Here is a 15369-nt window from a genome sequence, read left to right on the forward strand (position 1 = left end):
ATTCCATTCTCTAGTACTCAATATCTGACGCGCTTTTTTTTTTATAACACTGGTTTTAACGTTTTGGAACAAGAAAGGTGCATGAAACACCCAGAAGTTCTAACCAAGAAAGGAGAGGCAAGGCGCCTTAAAAAAATAAAAAAAAACTGATATGAAAAAGACAAAGCAGAGACTATAAGGGTGTCGACGAGAAGAGATTTTAACGTGGTTTACCAAACAGATAAACATTAGATAATTTATTATTGAAGATTAAGATATTTTTCTGGACTGTAAGAACAAAGAACAAAAACAAAAAAATGCAAACTTGATTGAAAATACTACTGCCAACAGACTCACGAATTTAGAATCCATGTAAAAAAGACCATATCATGATACAAGATTTAAAGTGTATTAACAAATAATGTACTAGTCCAAAACTTCTTTTTTTCATTACCGATTTTTCTTGGTTATATAATACATTTTCTCAGTAACACATTATATAGGTAACAACGTTGAAAAAGGAAGAAATCATCCTTTGTCAACGCAAAAATACCGATAGCCAAAGAAAATCAACAACAAAAAGAAAGAAAAAAAACCCAAAAACAAAATTGAAAACAGAGTCTGCATAAAAAAAGAAAATATATAAATGTGGATCATCAAGTCACTTTGTTATATAGAAGTTCTGATGCTGCATCCCTTACATCTTCATACTGACAACATCCATCAAAGAACTCTGCAAGTTTCATCAGTTCTTGATCTTCCATGTCATCCACAAAAGGCTTAATATGAACTCCATTATCAGGCTGCAACGAGTAGGAGAAAGGGTTATCATCAACTAGCAAAACACTCCCCAGGTCTGTCTTAGCAACCAGAGACAAGTCTTTGGCGTATCTCCCGTTCATGTCTGTGCATGAATCTCTGTATAGCCTCTGTGTGATCACACGGTTCTTGTCTAGTTTATCCAAAACTTGCGAAGCATATTCAGGCAGACCGGCTGTGAAAACCGCCACCCGGTAGTTCTTACCAATCCTGTCAAGAAACTCGGTGACTCCTGGTCGTTTTACTACAAACATCGGTATAACCATTCCTTGGATCTTTAGCCTCACCATGAAATCTACGTTGGCTCGGACTGGTGGCTCCATAGATGAGTGCACCAATGTTTCATCGAGATCAAGAACGATGGTTCTTTTCTTGTCATTATGTTTTCTCAATGGAGGCTGATGATGATGATGATGGTGCTTGAGTTTCTCGAGTTTTTTGTAGCCTTGTTTACGGCTAGGAGTTGCGCTAGTGAGACGGAAAAGCCTGGAGACGCAACGCAAGAGGCGGCTGTGGAATGTGAAGATAGACTTGTTGAGGGACGTGAAGATGGAGCCAGCTGCTGCAACAGCTGCAGCCGAACATGTGGACTGATGACGTTGGTGCCGGTTTCTCCTTCCATGATTATGACGTCCATGTGATGATCTCAGGGTCGGTGTCCCTAGAAATCCATGGCACGCCATTATCAAGAAATCAAAGTTGAAAACAGTGAGAAGAATACAGAGTTTTTATTCCAGCAGCTGGCTCAGATGGAAAATTGGAGAAATGGTGATGTATATAAAGCTCTAAGGGTTCTAAGTTCTAACTTCCATGACATTGGCTTTGGAACTGAAAGGTACTTGATTTGGTATTTGTTTAGTTTGTTAGGGTTGTGATTAGAGAGGCTCTCAGTTATTTTTGGCAAAAATAACAGTTTTGGAAGTTAAGACACATATATGAGTTCTGATTGTTTCTCTCTGTGTTCTCTCAATGGACAGCAACAAGTAAATGTGAGGACAGAACGTTAGGAATAAAATAGGCGCAGAGATTTACATGGTATTACAGTTGAAGTTAAATGAGCACTTTAATAAATCTTTATAAAATAAAATGAACATTTTTTCTCTTCTCCTCTTTGATACTAATAATCATTATCAAACACATTTGTTATATTACTTTATCAAACTCGTTTTCAAAGAACATATGTTAAATCCAAACCACATATAAGATTTACAACTTAATTAAAGAACTTTTAGAAGCTAAAGCTAACAAGGAAGTGAAAGTACCGTTTTAAAGTATAACAAAACATGATTTACAGCAACATTATCTACTTCCGGTCCGATTTGAAGGCGTTCTGTCTCTACTTCGTGTTCTTGGTATCACCAAAGGTCTGCAACAAACCAACGCAAAAAGCAACTCCATAACGAACAAACTCATGCTGATCCACACGTACAAAGTCTTCCGCCATTTCCATATAACCTTTTTGAAGAAAGGAAGATCTGATTCAAGCGAGAGGGCTGCGTCGTACAGCTCTGGAATACCTGCACCGGGTCGAAACTCCGCCCTTTGTTCGATCATTACCTTTAAGCAAGCAGTGGGGATGTCCTTTTCCGCAAAGCCTTTCAGCTTCAAGCTCAAGGTTTGTATCTCAGAGACGTATCCTGTAACTAACGGAACCATTTTCAAGAATGTCTGAACTAGACGGATAGGCTCGCTTCTGAATCTCAACATGCATGGACGCCTTATGCTGTTAAGCGTTTGACCATCCGCAGATAAGAAATCCACTCGAACCTTTAACAACACACATGGATCCAATATCAAAACATGAATGAACACATAATGTTAGACATAGCTTAAGCCAATACCTGAAACATGCCGAGGTTTTTATTGTACTCAGACTCAGGTACCGTCATAGAAAGAGTGATCTCTAGCTTGTGGTCACGAGGGATAGCTCGAACCCCTCTGATCTTCAACATTTCATTACTCTCCTTGCAACTTCCATCACACGAGGTTATGGACACAAATGCTTCTGGACTATTCTTAGTGTAATCGAAATTCAATACCTCCTTGAGTACAAACGGTTTATCAGCTACACGGTTGATCATAAACCCACCAAGCATAAGCGACAAAAGCAACAAGCCAAACAACACAGCGCCAACGTAAACAGCGTAAAACAAACCCCATCCACACTTGCACGCAACGTTCAACACTCGTTTGGTATCATCGAACCAACTCAGCTTGTTAGTTATCACTGTCGTTATAAAGCGTCTGCCGAGCCTAATGGTGCTGAAGGGATCGAAAAAGAAGAGGAAGCACCAGTGGAGCAACAAAGGTGGATACTTTACAAGGCTGATGAACAAATTGAATTGAAATTCGATTGCTTTCAACACTAGCCCAACCAAATAGCCAAGGAGAGACCATTCTGTTTGATTGGGTTCTCGGAGCTCCGGTGGTGATGATCTTGCATTGTCGTGTTCCCGATCATCTCTCGCGGTGGTCACCGTGGATTCTTCGGTCAAGCTAACCCCTTCCCGAACCGGGTCAACCCGGGCCTGACCCGAATCTGTTACATCCATGGATTCTTCTGTTTTCTCTCTGCTTTCCTGAAACGGGTCAACCCGGTTCTGACCCGAATCAGTTACAGCAAAGTCGTTATCTTTCTCTGGAGATAGGTCAATTAGGTCCTTGGTTGATTCGATTACGTCATCGCTCGGTTTACCATCGACTTTGAATCCATTGGAAGAGGAGGAAGACGGCTCCGTTTCTACATCGGAGCGAATCGAGTTCCGGTGAGGTGCCGAGTTTCTCCGACGGAGAGTCGCGGCGGAGGGATTAGCCGAGGGAGACGAGTATTGACGGTGGGAATGGCGACGGGTCGGGGGCATGCAATCGTAGTAGAATTCATCGGGCGCGTCGAGGAATCGATCGAGTTCCTCGTCGTGGGAGGAGGAGGAGGAGTCCATTGATCGTAACAGAGAAGAAGAGATTGAAGAAGTTCAAAGGCATCGGTGACGACAAGCATAATTAGTTGACAAAATTGCTGTGACCGATAATCTGACCGGGCTATCAAACCGGATTATTTGTTAACCGGAGCTACATTTTTAATTTTAACCAAACATCAGGAATCAGGAAGTTTGGATTCTCGGTTTGTTAAGTAGTAAATTCAATTCAGTTTGGGTTAAAATTTGGTTAATTTTGTCTGAATTGAAGTTTCAGGTTTTTTTTATTTATTTAAAAATTTCAGGTTTTTGTTAAAATTTAAGTAGTTTAAGTAATTTTGGTTAACATCGATTATTTCAGTTTTTTTTTTTTAAAACATCGATTACTTTGATTTTACTTTTTTTGGTTGAGTTTAAAATTTCAATTCAGTTTACCCATAACCTTCTAGTTATTTAAAATATTGATTTTAAAAATCTTTATTTTCTTCTGTAGCAGCCTTTGAAGACATAATCTATAAAGCTCATTACCAAACTAGTTTGCCTAGACTTTCTCTAATACTACTTGGAAGGAGTGTAACTCAGGACTTCTCACAACTTGTTGAGAGACCGACTAATCAAACATGTAATTAAGTGCAGGCTTCTTCCACACTCAAAGGCTCAAGATTTGTACTTGGTCATCAAGTTCTCTCGGCTCACATCTTGGTTTTATTTGTTTTATCCTTCAACATTACCCTCTTCTCCTTACTTTAATTGTAAGCTCTCGCTAATGTTTACTTACTACCCTTTGGGGGAGGTTTTTGTATCCAACTTGATAACCCAAACTGTGTTGTTGTTATTAATGAAAAAATTACTTAAAATGGTCAAAAGCATAAACAAAACAAAGAGTGGATATTAGAAGACAACTGGACAAGTACCTAATTACTTATCCTTTACCCATAGTTGATAGTTCTGTCACATGTCTATATCATTTTAAATATTTTTTTAACACCATTTGTCTTCTTCTAATTAAAAAAGAATCTACTTTGCTTTAAACCACCACTAGTTTTCACAACTGTCCCATAATGAATAATTGGTCTACTTAAAAAAGAAAAAAATGAAAATATTGTGTTTTTACTATTTTGGAATCTATTTATCTTTTGCGCAAATATACAGATCATCTCTTCAATAAACGCACACCATTCACACAGAGAAAAGGATTTTTATCTCTAAATAAAATACTATTTTAGTGAATGATTCTGTTCAACTTTTGTAAGGGTGTCAGTGCTTTTTCTCTTTGTGGGGTTTTACCATCTTTTTTTCGTTGTATTTCATCTCTGTAATTTTCAAATTTGACTTAATTATATATTAGTTTTTTTTATTGGTAAACAGTTTGACTTAATTATTGTAAGAAAAAGGAAAAAAGTTTCTCAGCTACACCATGTTTAGTATAATATGGTGCAAACCATCCAGAGTTTAGAAATGTGTCGAAACCTACACGATGTATATGATAATACATGCCACATATACGACGTTAATAAAATCATGGTGCCAACATCATAACGAGGTTTAATTGATTTTAGCTTAAATAATTGGGGTCAGAGCGTAATTTCTTAAAGTTAAACTCCAATTAACAAAACCCGACCCGATCCGTTCGATAAACCCGACCCACACTTAACCATTTCCCCCAAATCGATTTCATTAGGGCTCTAAACAAGAAAAAATTCGAAATTTCGAAAAGAGAGTGAGAGATTCGTCAGAGACAAAGAGAGATTGCAGAGACATAGAGAGAGATCGATTCAGTTTCGGCGACGAATCCGGATGTGGTAATTGAAGGTCTCACCAGGTGAGAAGATAATGGCGGGCGAAGATTTTGCCTTCTATCAACAGAAAATACCTGGTTACTATCTAGGAATCGGTATCAGAAACGAACAAGTCGGTTCTGTGCATTCGGTTCATTCACCTTATTTCTTCCTTGATGAAAATGTTCTTCCCATTGGATCTGCAGTGTTTGCTGCCTTAGCCGAGATGTATATACAAGACCATCAAAATCAAACCAAGTCTGGACAACGAAGAAGTCTTACGACCCATGGAAACTGAATCGATCTCTCTCTCTGTCTCTGCAATCTCTCTTTGTCTCTGACGAATCTCTCACTCTCTTTTCAAAATTCCCAATTTTTTTTCTTGTTTAGAACCCTAATGAAATCGATTTGGGGGAAATGGTTAAGTGTGGGTCGGGTTTATCGAACGGGTCGGGTCGGGTTTTGTTAATTGGAGTTTAACTTTAAGAAATTACGCTCTGACCCCAATTATTTAAGCTAAAATCAATTAAACCTCGTTATGATGTTGGCACCATATTTTTATTAACGTCGTATATGTGACATGTATTATCATATATTTCGTATAGGTTTCGACACATTTCTAAACTCTGGATGGTTTGCACCATATTATACTAAACATGGTGTAGCTAAGAAAAAAGGTTTGAAAACACTGTTCGTATGTAGATTTGTCTTAATTCGACAAAAACCACTAATAATCATCATCACTCTTTCCCACAAACCAACCCATATATCTCAGATCTTCCACACAATCGTGACATTGTGGATGAGACTCTGATCTCTCGTCTGCCTTTTCCTCAAAATGTTTGCCGATAAGAAGAAGAAGAAGGATATTAATATCTTCGTATTCTCTATTTTTGCCATCATTTGCTTCAAATCTTTTAGTATAAATGCTATCAAATTACCCCAAGACGAAGGTAAGTGTTTAAAGTTCCTATCTTTCTATATTTTCTTCCAGTTGGTAAAGTTTCCATGTATGAAAAAGTTTCTGGGTTTTTATTGCTTACAAATAAGATTATTTTTTCTTAATTTGGTTACCAGAATTTGTTTGGACACGTTAGGGGTTTGTAGGGTTTTTCTTTTAATTCAAGTTGTTTAATCCAAAATCTGCAGGTGTTGATTGGGTGATTAGGTCATTTTCTGTTTATTAAATCATCTTTTGATTGTTTTTTTTTTTTTTCTGTTTGAGTTTCCTTGAGAAAGAGCTTGTCTCTCAAGTGGATAATATTCATATATATATATATAGCTTTGGTGTGGATAAATTGTATTATTGATGTTACTTTTCATGATTTGTTGGACTCATTGTTAATGCTAAAGAGTTATTATAATCTGTGTGTGTTTTGCTCAAGTATTTACCTTTGATGGTGTCTTGTGCTGTTTTTGCTTCTGTGTTCTTGTCCCTTAGTCGATGCTCTGCAGCAAATCGCTACCACACTGGGCTCCAAGTACTGGAAATTTGATGCTGAAAGTTGTACAGTCGAAAAGGTGGGGCTTACAGAGACTCCTCCTCCGTTAGCTGAGCAAGTAATTGAATGTGAATGCAGTCCCACCAACGAAACTGATTGTCATGTTGTGAAAATGTAAGTATACTCAAGACACTCTTCATTAACTTTCTTTATTTGTGTGTCTATGTCGTTGGTTATCTTTCCACTTGTAAGAACTCCAAGGCAAATTATGGTTACGTGCACTGTTGTTAATTGTCATCATTTTCTAATTGCTCTTTGGCTTGTTCTTTAGTGCATTGAAGGATCATAGTCTCCCAGGAACTCTTCCTCCTCAAATAGTCAAGCTTCCTAAACTCCGGGAGATGTAAGTGCTCACATAAAGTATCTCAACCTTGCTTTGACTAAAGTATTTTAACTGCTACTTTTGACCACTGTTTCTTGCTATGTTTTAGAGACTTAGCCTACAACTACCTCAATGGGACTATACCACTTGAATGGTTTACTACAAATTTAACACTTATGTAAGAACATTCCTTCCCTCTTAATGGTTTAGCTTTAGTGTCTAAATGTTCTTGTAACAGTAACATAATCTCTGTGCAGCTCTCTTCTTGTAAATCGGCTGTCAGGGGAGATTCCGAAAGAGTTGGGAAACTTGACTTCACTAACTTTCTTGTAAGTTTCAAGCATCCGTTAATCTTCTTTTGTTCAGTCAATTGGTTTGGTGTGTTTATTTAAATGAAACGTTCAGGTACTTAGCTGATCAATTTGAAATGCTTCTGTGCACTTTCTCGTCTGAAAATGTTTTTAGCTTTCTCTAAAGAAGTGCTGTTATATTATTATTTGTTCTGGTTCTTGTATAGGAATCTCGAGTCAAATGCGTTTTCTGGAACCATTCCTCAGGAGCTTGGGAACTTAGTCAACTTGGGAACACTGTGAGAGTTTCTGATTCCCTATCCGTTTCTTTGTCTTTTGTTATGTGTTCATTGTGTTTTTTTTTTATTTTCTTCTGAATTTGATGAGATCTTTCTTGTGGTTTCATCTTTTACAGGATGCTTTCCTCCAACAATTTGACGGGAAATTTGCCAGCTTCATTATCTAAACTACAGAATATGACAGATTTGTAAATCTTCTGTTCTGTTTTTTCTTCCAACTTAATTACTTATTATGTTGGTTTGGTTCCCTTTTGTTCATCTGCTGTTTTTTATTTGGCACAATGCAGCAGGATTAACGATCTCCAACTCAATGGAACGATACCTACTTACACACAAAATTGGAAAGAACTCGAGAGACTGTAACATCTTTTCTTCTTAAACTCTTTTCTTTCTTTTATTTTCTTAACACTCATTGATGTTGTTCTCTTTTATTCCTTGTAGAGAAATAGTTGCATCTGGTCTCACAGGTCCAATCCCATCTGTCATCTCAGTTCTGAACAATCTCAAAAATCTGTGAGTTTGTTCTCCATAAACTTAGTTTGTTTTCATCTATAGTAATGCTGATGAAGCTTTTATTACAACGACCTAATTGTTGTCAGGAGGATAAGTGATATAGGTGGACCAGTCCAACCATTCCCTTACTTACGGAACTCGACAGAAATTTCAAAGCTGTAAGTTAGATTCCTTTCTTGAACCTGTTCCATCCATCTCTTATTTTTAATCTAATTCTTGTTTGTTTTATATTATAGGGTATTGAAGAACTGTAACCTTGCTGGACAAATACCTGACTATCTTTCGAATTTTAAGAATCTGGAGACACTGTAAGCATGTTCTATCAAGTCTCAGTTAACTTAAAAATCAAATGAAGAGGAGGTTTGTACATTAAAGAATGACAGGATTGATTAATTCTTATTAATGGTTTGTGTGTAGGGATTTGAGTTTTAACAAGTTGCCTGGGGTCATTCCATCGTTTGCGCATGCAGAAAAACTACGGTTTTTGTAAGTTAAAATTGTCTACTTTCATATTTTGTTAAAATGTTCTATATTACTTGGACTCAGAATCATTTAGCTTACTTTTGTTTGCAGAATTTTGACTGGAAATAGGCTGGAGGGAGATGTTCCACCTGAATTACTAAGGGATGGAATCACTGTGTATGTATATTTCTGTGAATCCAAGTTTTGTAATCACATTGCATCTCCATTCTGATGCCAGTTCTCTTGCTGCTGCAGAGATCTTTCGTATAATAACCTCAAGTGGCAGAGTTCTGAGAGTCGTTCTTGTCGTCCAAACATGTGAGGATACTGTCATTGTTTTCTTCTTTGATCTTCTTGGTTTACATATTTTTAACTGAGATTCTTGTTTTAGGAATCTGAATCTAAACTTGTTTCAGAGCACTTCTACAAAAGAATCGTAAGGTCCTTTCCTTTGATCATCTTTAGCATCTAAATTCCGTGTTTATCTCAAAATATTAAAGTGCCATTACCTTTGATGTTTTCGTAGGAGCAAAGTTCTGCCTTGCATTGACGATTTCAAATGTCCTCGATGTAAGTACACTCACCTACTTAAAGGACTAGTGATGATAGATCTTTTCACAATAGCCTCTCACCTTAAAGTACACACTATAGACATTGTTACCTACTGTCTTATTATCATTGTAGATTCGAGCTGCCTCCATGTAAACTGTGGTGGAAGCGATCTAACATTGAAGCAAAACAAAACCAAAATCTTATATCAAGGAGACGGAGAAGCTGAAGGTGGGGCTGCTAAGTATTATCTGAAGCATAATAGTTATTGGGGATTCAGCAGCACAGGGGATTATATGGACGACAACAATTTCCAAAACACAAGATTCACTGTGTTTGTCCCAACATCTAACCTGTCTGATCTCTACAAATCAGCACGAATAGCTCCAGTATCTCTCACTTACTTCCACGCCTGTTTGGAAAATGGAAAATACACTGTGAACTTAGACTTTGCTGAGATGAGATTCACCAATGATGAAACTTATAACCGGCTTGGGAGGCGTGTGTTCGACATTTACATTCAGGTTAGCTTTTGCTCCCATCTGGTGAAAATTAAATTTAATGTTCTTTTTTTTTTCGTTTTCTAACGCCTTATTTTCTGCAGGAGAAACTAGTGGTAAAGGACTTCAATATCATGGAGGAAGCAAAGGGAGCTCAAAAACCTATAACCAAATCATTTACTGTCAATGTGACTAACCACTTTTTAGCTATCCGGTTGAGTTGGGCTGGTAAAGGAACCACCAGGATTCCCACTAGAGGGGTGTATGGTCCTCTCATATCGGCTATTTCCATAGTTTCAGGTAGCTTTCTTCATATATCAGAAACCAGTAATGATCACTACAATAGTTTCTTTTAATAGTAATACTTTCAAATGTGCAGATTCTAAGCCGTGTGCATCCCCCGGAAGTGGAATGAGTCTGGGAGCAAAAATTGCAATTGGACTTGGATCCATATGTCTTATTATCTTTATACTGGGTGTCCTTTGGTTTTTTGGCTGCCTTCCAAAATGTTGGCAGCGACGAAAAGGTGATTGATCGTTGCCTTCTTATCATTCTCTTTTGCTTTTGATATGGACTTGATAATATAGACCAGAGTACTGTTTCTTATGAAGTTTTTTTCCACAGATCCCAATGAAGAAGAGTTGCCATCTGGAACGTTTACGTTAAGGCAAATCAAATTTGCTACAGATGACTTCAATCCAGCTAACAAGATTGGAGAAGGTGGTTTTGGTCCTGTGTTTAAGGTAAAAGATCACTATGATGAGATTGATTCTTGTTAATATAGTGCAGTGCATGCTGATAATAGAATCTCTTCTTTTTTTTTTTTTTGCAGGGTGTGTTATCAGATGGAAGAGTTGTAGCAGTGAAGCAGCTCTCATCTAAATCAAGACAAGGGAACCGAGAGTTTCTAAACGAGATTGGCGCAATTTCTTGTCTACAACATCCTAACCTCGTCAAGCTTCATGGCTTCTGCGTTGAACGGTCTCAGCTGTTGCTGGTGTATGAATACATGGAAAACAACAGTTTAGCTCAAGCATTATTCAGTGAGTTGTTTTTCTTTTGTTTTTTTCCTTTCCAAAAGCTTTTTTGATGCTTTAAAGAAAATGGTGTTTGTGTTTGCAATGTTTTAGGTCCAAAGCATAAACAGATTCCACTGGACTGGCCTACAAGGTTTAAGATTTGCTGTGGGATTGCAAAAGGTCTAGCGTTCCTCCATGAGGAATCACCGTTGAAGTTTGTACACAGAGACATCAAGGCCACTAATATTTTACTGGACAAGGATCTAACTCCAAAGATATCTGATTTCGGATTGGCTAGGCTTGATGAAGAGGAGAATACACACGTCAGCACCAAAGTCGCTGGGACTATGTAAGCCCCTGAGTCTGCTCTCGTTTGTTCCTTTACAGTTATGGTTTGTTTGCTAACCATGTGAACCTCTCTGCAGAGGATACATGGCACCAGAATACGCACTTTGGGGTTACTTATCTTTCAAAGCAGATGTCTACAGCTACGGTGTCTTGGTTCTGGAGATAGTCGCTGGCATAAACAATAGTAGTTTCATGGCGGCAGGAGATGAAGTCTGCCTTTTGGAATGGGTAATTATAATCTGATCCCAAGTTTTCAGTTGCTTATTCAAGCTGTTTTTTTCATAAACCCTTTTGATGTATATCTGTAGGCTATGGAGTGTGAAGAGTCAGGGGACTTGATGCAAGTTGTGGATGAGAGATTGAGACCTGAAGTGGACAAGAAAGAAGCAGAGACGTTAATTAAAGTGGCTCTCGTGTGCACAAGCGCTTCTGCGTCAGATCGTCCTATAATGTCGGAGGTGGTTGGTATGCTGGAAGGTCACTATCCAGTGCCGGAACCAACCCCGGGAACAAGCAGGAAGTCAGGGGATATAAGGTTTAAGGCGTTCAAAGATGTAAGGAAAGGCATGGAGGAGAACAGCAGTAAGACTCAGTTTTCTCTTAATAGTTATCCTTCTTCTTCTTCCGATACTCATGTGGCTGGACAAGAAAGAAAGCAAGATGAGTCAGGGACTTGAAGAGGTTTCCAGTTTGCTGTCTTCTCTCTATGTTTTGTAAATTATCTGAGTTTTAATTATGTAAAATGGTTTGGAAGTTTCTTACAAAATTAGTCCATTTACTGTGATTTGTTTTTTGTATCTATATTAAAGCTTGATTAGTTAGGGACTCAGTGTTGTGGAAAACCAAAACTCAAAAGATGATAAAGTCAGTGATCTTTCATAGTCATACTTTAAAAGCCTTAAAATCCTACATCAAGAACTAAAGTTTGATTAGTTATCTTTGTGGAAAATCAATACTCAAAAGATATGAATCATACTTCTGAAGCCTCTAAATTCTACGTTGAGAAAATTATTTTCTCTTCGTTGTTCAATTTAAAAGAAAAGATAGGCACTGATACTTGATTGATGCAGATTGACTAGCCTGCTTGGTGCAGGCTTAGTTTGATTCAGGAGTACTTTTAAAAAGGTTTAGTAGACGATTACTATATTGGCGTCTGGTCTTGATTCAGTGTTGCGTAAACCGAAACTCAAAAGAAAATAAAATTGGTGATCTTTCCTAGTCATACTTTTTTTTTGGGCAAACCTATTCATCATACTTTGAAGCTTTTAAATCCTATATCAATAATTAAAGCTTGATTAGTTATCTTGTGGATGTTAAAGACAGAGTCTTCAACATCGATAAGTTGACGAGATACTAACTAATATATGAGATAAATGTTTCAATCCACTTATTTTAAGTTGAAAACTCGTCCAACTTAATATGATATCAGAATCCGAACAAACTATGTTCAACTAAATCAAAATTGATCTGGCTTATCAAAAAATACTCGATCAATCCGTCCTATCAAAAAGACTCGATCGATCTGGCCTATCATAAAAGACTCGATCGATCCAGATTTTCTTTAATAGTATATATGCTTGTATATATAGATAATTGTGGAAAATATGAAGTGTCTTGTGAAATGCAGTTTGACTAAGTTGAGATTTAAGAGAAAACTAAAACTTTGCATCATCTTAATTTATTTAAATTCAAAACACACACTTATCTTTATGAAATGTTTGTTAAAACTGAACTATATGATAGGGAAAGTCTCTATTGCTTACTAACTTTCTTATCACTTTGGTTGAACATTTTTCTGAAATGACATCATTTGTCTCCATGAAATTGACTCGGATACATGGCCAGTTCCAAGCCCATCGAAACATTTGATTTATAGTTTACTTAATGAAATCACTCAAACTAGAATGTTACTATTAAGTGGCAAATAACATAGGATGACTCAATAAATTTATAGAAAAAATTAAAACCTATAAAGCTAAAATGACATTTCACAAACGTTATTTTCCTAGATTCTTAGGCTTTTTCAAAAAAAACATTCACGTCTTCTTAGATATTACTAGTAAATGTCACCCATAAATCGTGAACGCAGTTTCACTCTGTGTACTGTTTTTTTATATATTTATAGTTTTAGTGTATCATTTGTAGCGGAGAAAATGAAACATCACATTAGTTATCCCATCATTTTCGGGGCAACGGGTGCCTTGGTAACAATTATTCTCTTGGCTTTGGGAATATATACTCGGAGAAGATGCAGACTAGACAATAACACAAGAGAACGTGGTATGAATCCATTTGTGGTATATGACTAATTCATTTTAGCATTACTATAATGATTTTCTACTGCCTACTGGACATGTATGATCTTGTAGATCTGAGAGCACAGGGTTTGCAAACTCTTTGCTTTACATGGAGGCAACTTCAAGCTGCAACAAACGATTTTGATCAAGCCAACAAACTTGGAGAAGGAGGTTTCGGATCCGTATTCAAAGTATACTAAAACATATGCCATATTCTTCTCAAGTATGGATGTTCTTTTTTGGTTTCTGATATGAGAAACATAATGCAGGGAGAGCTATCAGATGGAACTATCATAGCAGTGAAGCAGCTATCTTCCAAGTCATGCCAAGGAAACCGTGAGTTTGTGAATGAGATAGGCATGATCTCTGGTCTGAATCATCCAAATCTTGTCAAGCTGTATGGATGCTGTGTCGAAAAGGATCAATTGCTTCTCGTGTATGAATACATGGAAAACAACTCCCTTGCTCTTGCTTTGTCCGGTAAATAAATTAAAAAATTCATCAAGCATTCCTTTTAAGTCTTGAATTCAAGTGTACATATGTTATCACATGTAACGTAATATCATTTACAGGAAAGAGCTCAACGAAGTTAGAATGGGCAATGAGACAAAAAAATTGTGTAGGAATCGCAAGAGGGCTTGCATTCCTCCACGAAGGATCTATAGTCAGGATGGTTCATCGTGACATAAAAACAACAAATGTTCTTCTAGATGCTGACCTAAACGCAAAGATATCTGACTTTGGGTTGGCTTGGCTCCACGAAGAAGAACACACTCACATTAGCACCAAGATCGCTGGAACCATGTAAGTAGTATATTATAAAACAAGCCCTTGCCAAAAACAAAAAAATATAGCTCAGTCTTGGTTCTTGTTACAATGCAGCGGATACATGGCTCCAGAGTATGCATTATGGGGTCAACTAACAGAGAAAGCAGACGTGTATAGCTTCGGGGTTGTGGCCATGGAGATTGTTAGTGGCAAGAGTAACACTAATTAAACACAAGGGAAGTGCTGATCACGTCTCCCTTATCAATTGGGTAACTGTTGAGATTGTTTTTTTCATTTGATGTGTGTGAATGTGCTATACGTTTACTTAGAAAACTTTTACATTTGAATCTCAGGCATTGATGCTGCAACAGACAGGGGACATAATGGATATTGTAGATCCAGTGCTTGAAGGTGACTTCAACAGCAAAGAAGCAGTGAGGATGATCAAAGTTGCTCTCGTTTGCACACATTCATCTCCTTCTTTAAGGCCTACAATGTCAGAAGCTGTACAAATGCTCGAAGGAGAGATTGAAGTAACACAAGTTATGTCAGATCATGGTTTATATGGACATAACTGGAGCATCTCGAAGATGAGGGACGTCGATACACACGGAAGCTCAAGCACATCTGGTGTTACCGATCATCAAACAGCATCTACAATGAAGTCCTCTGTTTCTGGTAGTGATCTCTACCCATCGTACCCCGAATCTGTGATCCTAAAATCCACAGTGGAGTTACCTTCCTCGTCGATGTGATGTCAAAAATGCTCACGAAGTTATTGTATAGGCTACATAGTCATATCATTAAAGTTGTGTGAAATCTTATTATTAGATTAATTTATATAGATCCAAAAATACATCTTTATAAATGTTTGTCAAACTCGAATTATATACTTATACAGTGCTTGTTGAATCAAACTCTCTTTCCTATAACTTTCCTAAAATCATTTACATATTTTTAGAAGATACCCTACACAAAATTGAAAATCTTTTACTTTCTTTCTTTTATT

At 37.3% G+C, this 15369-nt stretch overlaps 3 protein-coding genes and 1 pseudogene across 3 annotated transcripts; 2 read left to right on the forward strand and 2 right to left on the reverse strand.

The window, feature by feature from the left end:
• Positions 1 to 406: 406 nt before the first annotated feature.
• LOC106360027 (CTD small phosphatase-like protein) lies at positions 407 to 1674 on the reverse strand. The gene has a single exon (XM_013799634.3). It carries the CDS (start codon positions 1479 to 1481, stop codon positions 636 to 638), a length of 846 nt encoding a protein of 281 aa, XP_013655088.1. The 5' UTR covers positions 1482 to 1674; the 3' UTR covers positions 407 to 635.
• A 251-nt stretch (positions 1675 to 1925) lies between these two features.
• On the reverse strand, positions 1926 to 3944 carry LOC106361622 (seipin-2). Its single transcript, XM_013801399.3, has 2 exons — positions 2640 to 3944; positions 1926 to 2565 (listed from the first exon to the last, which is right to left on the reverse strand). Exons 1-2 carry the CDS (start codon positions 3735 to 3737, stop codon positions 2098 to 2100), a joined length of 1566 nt encoding a protein of 521 aa, XP_013656853.1. The 5' UTR covers positions 3738 to 3944; the 3' UTR covers positions 1926 to 2097.
• Positions 3945 to 6166: 2222 nt separating this feature from the next.
• Positions 6167 to 12182, forward strand: LOC106361621 (probable LRR receptor-like serine/threonine-protein kinase RFK1). Its single transcript, XM_013801398.3, has 24 exons — positions 6167 to 6444; positions 6933 to 7107; positions 7265 to 7336; positions 7425 to 7493; positions 7573 to 7644; positions 7833 to 7904; positions 8021 to 8092; positions 8192 to 8263; positions 8346 to 8417; positions 8504 to 8575; positions 8654 to 8725; positions 8835 to 8903; positions 8991 to 9056; positions 9135 to 9197; positions 9271 to 9315; positions 9406 to 9449; positions 9564 to 9952; positions 10033 to 10228; positions 10308 to 10454; positions 10553 to 10671; positions 10761 to 10971; positions 11059 to 11296; positions 11373 to 11523; positions 11604 to 12182. Exons 1-24 carry the CDS (start codon positions 6330 to 6332, stop codon positions 11970 to 11972), a joined length of 3042 nt encoding a protein of 1013 aa, XP_013656852.2. The 5' UTR covers positions 6167 to 6329; the 3' UTR covers positions 11973 to 12182.
• Positions 12183 to 13470: 1288 nt separating this feature from the next.
• On the forward strand, positions 13471 to 15277 carry LOC125577120 (annotated as a pseudogene).
• The last annotated feature ends 92 nt before the right edge of the window (positions 15278 to 15369 follow it).

The sequence above is a fragment of the Brassica napus genome, chromosome A8, assembly GCF_020379485.1.
Source record: "Brassica napus cultivar Da-Ae chromosome A8, Da-Ae, whole genome shotgun sequence".
NCBI lineage: Eukaryota > Viridiplantae > Streptophyta > Magnoliopsida > Brassicales > Brassicaceae > Brassica > Brassica napus.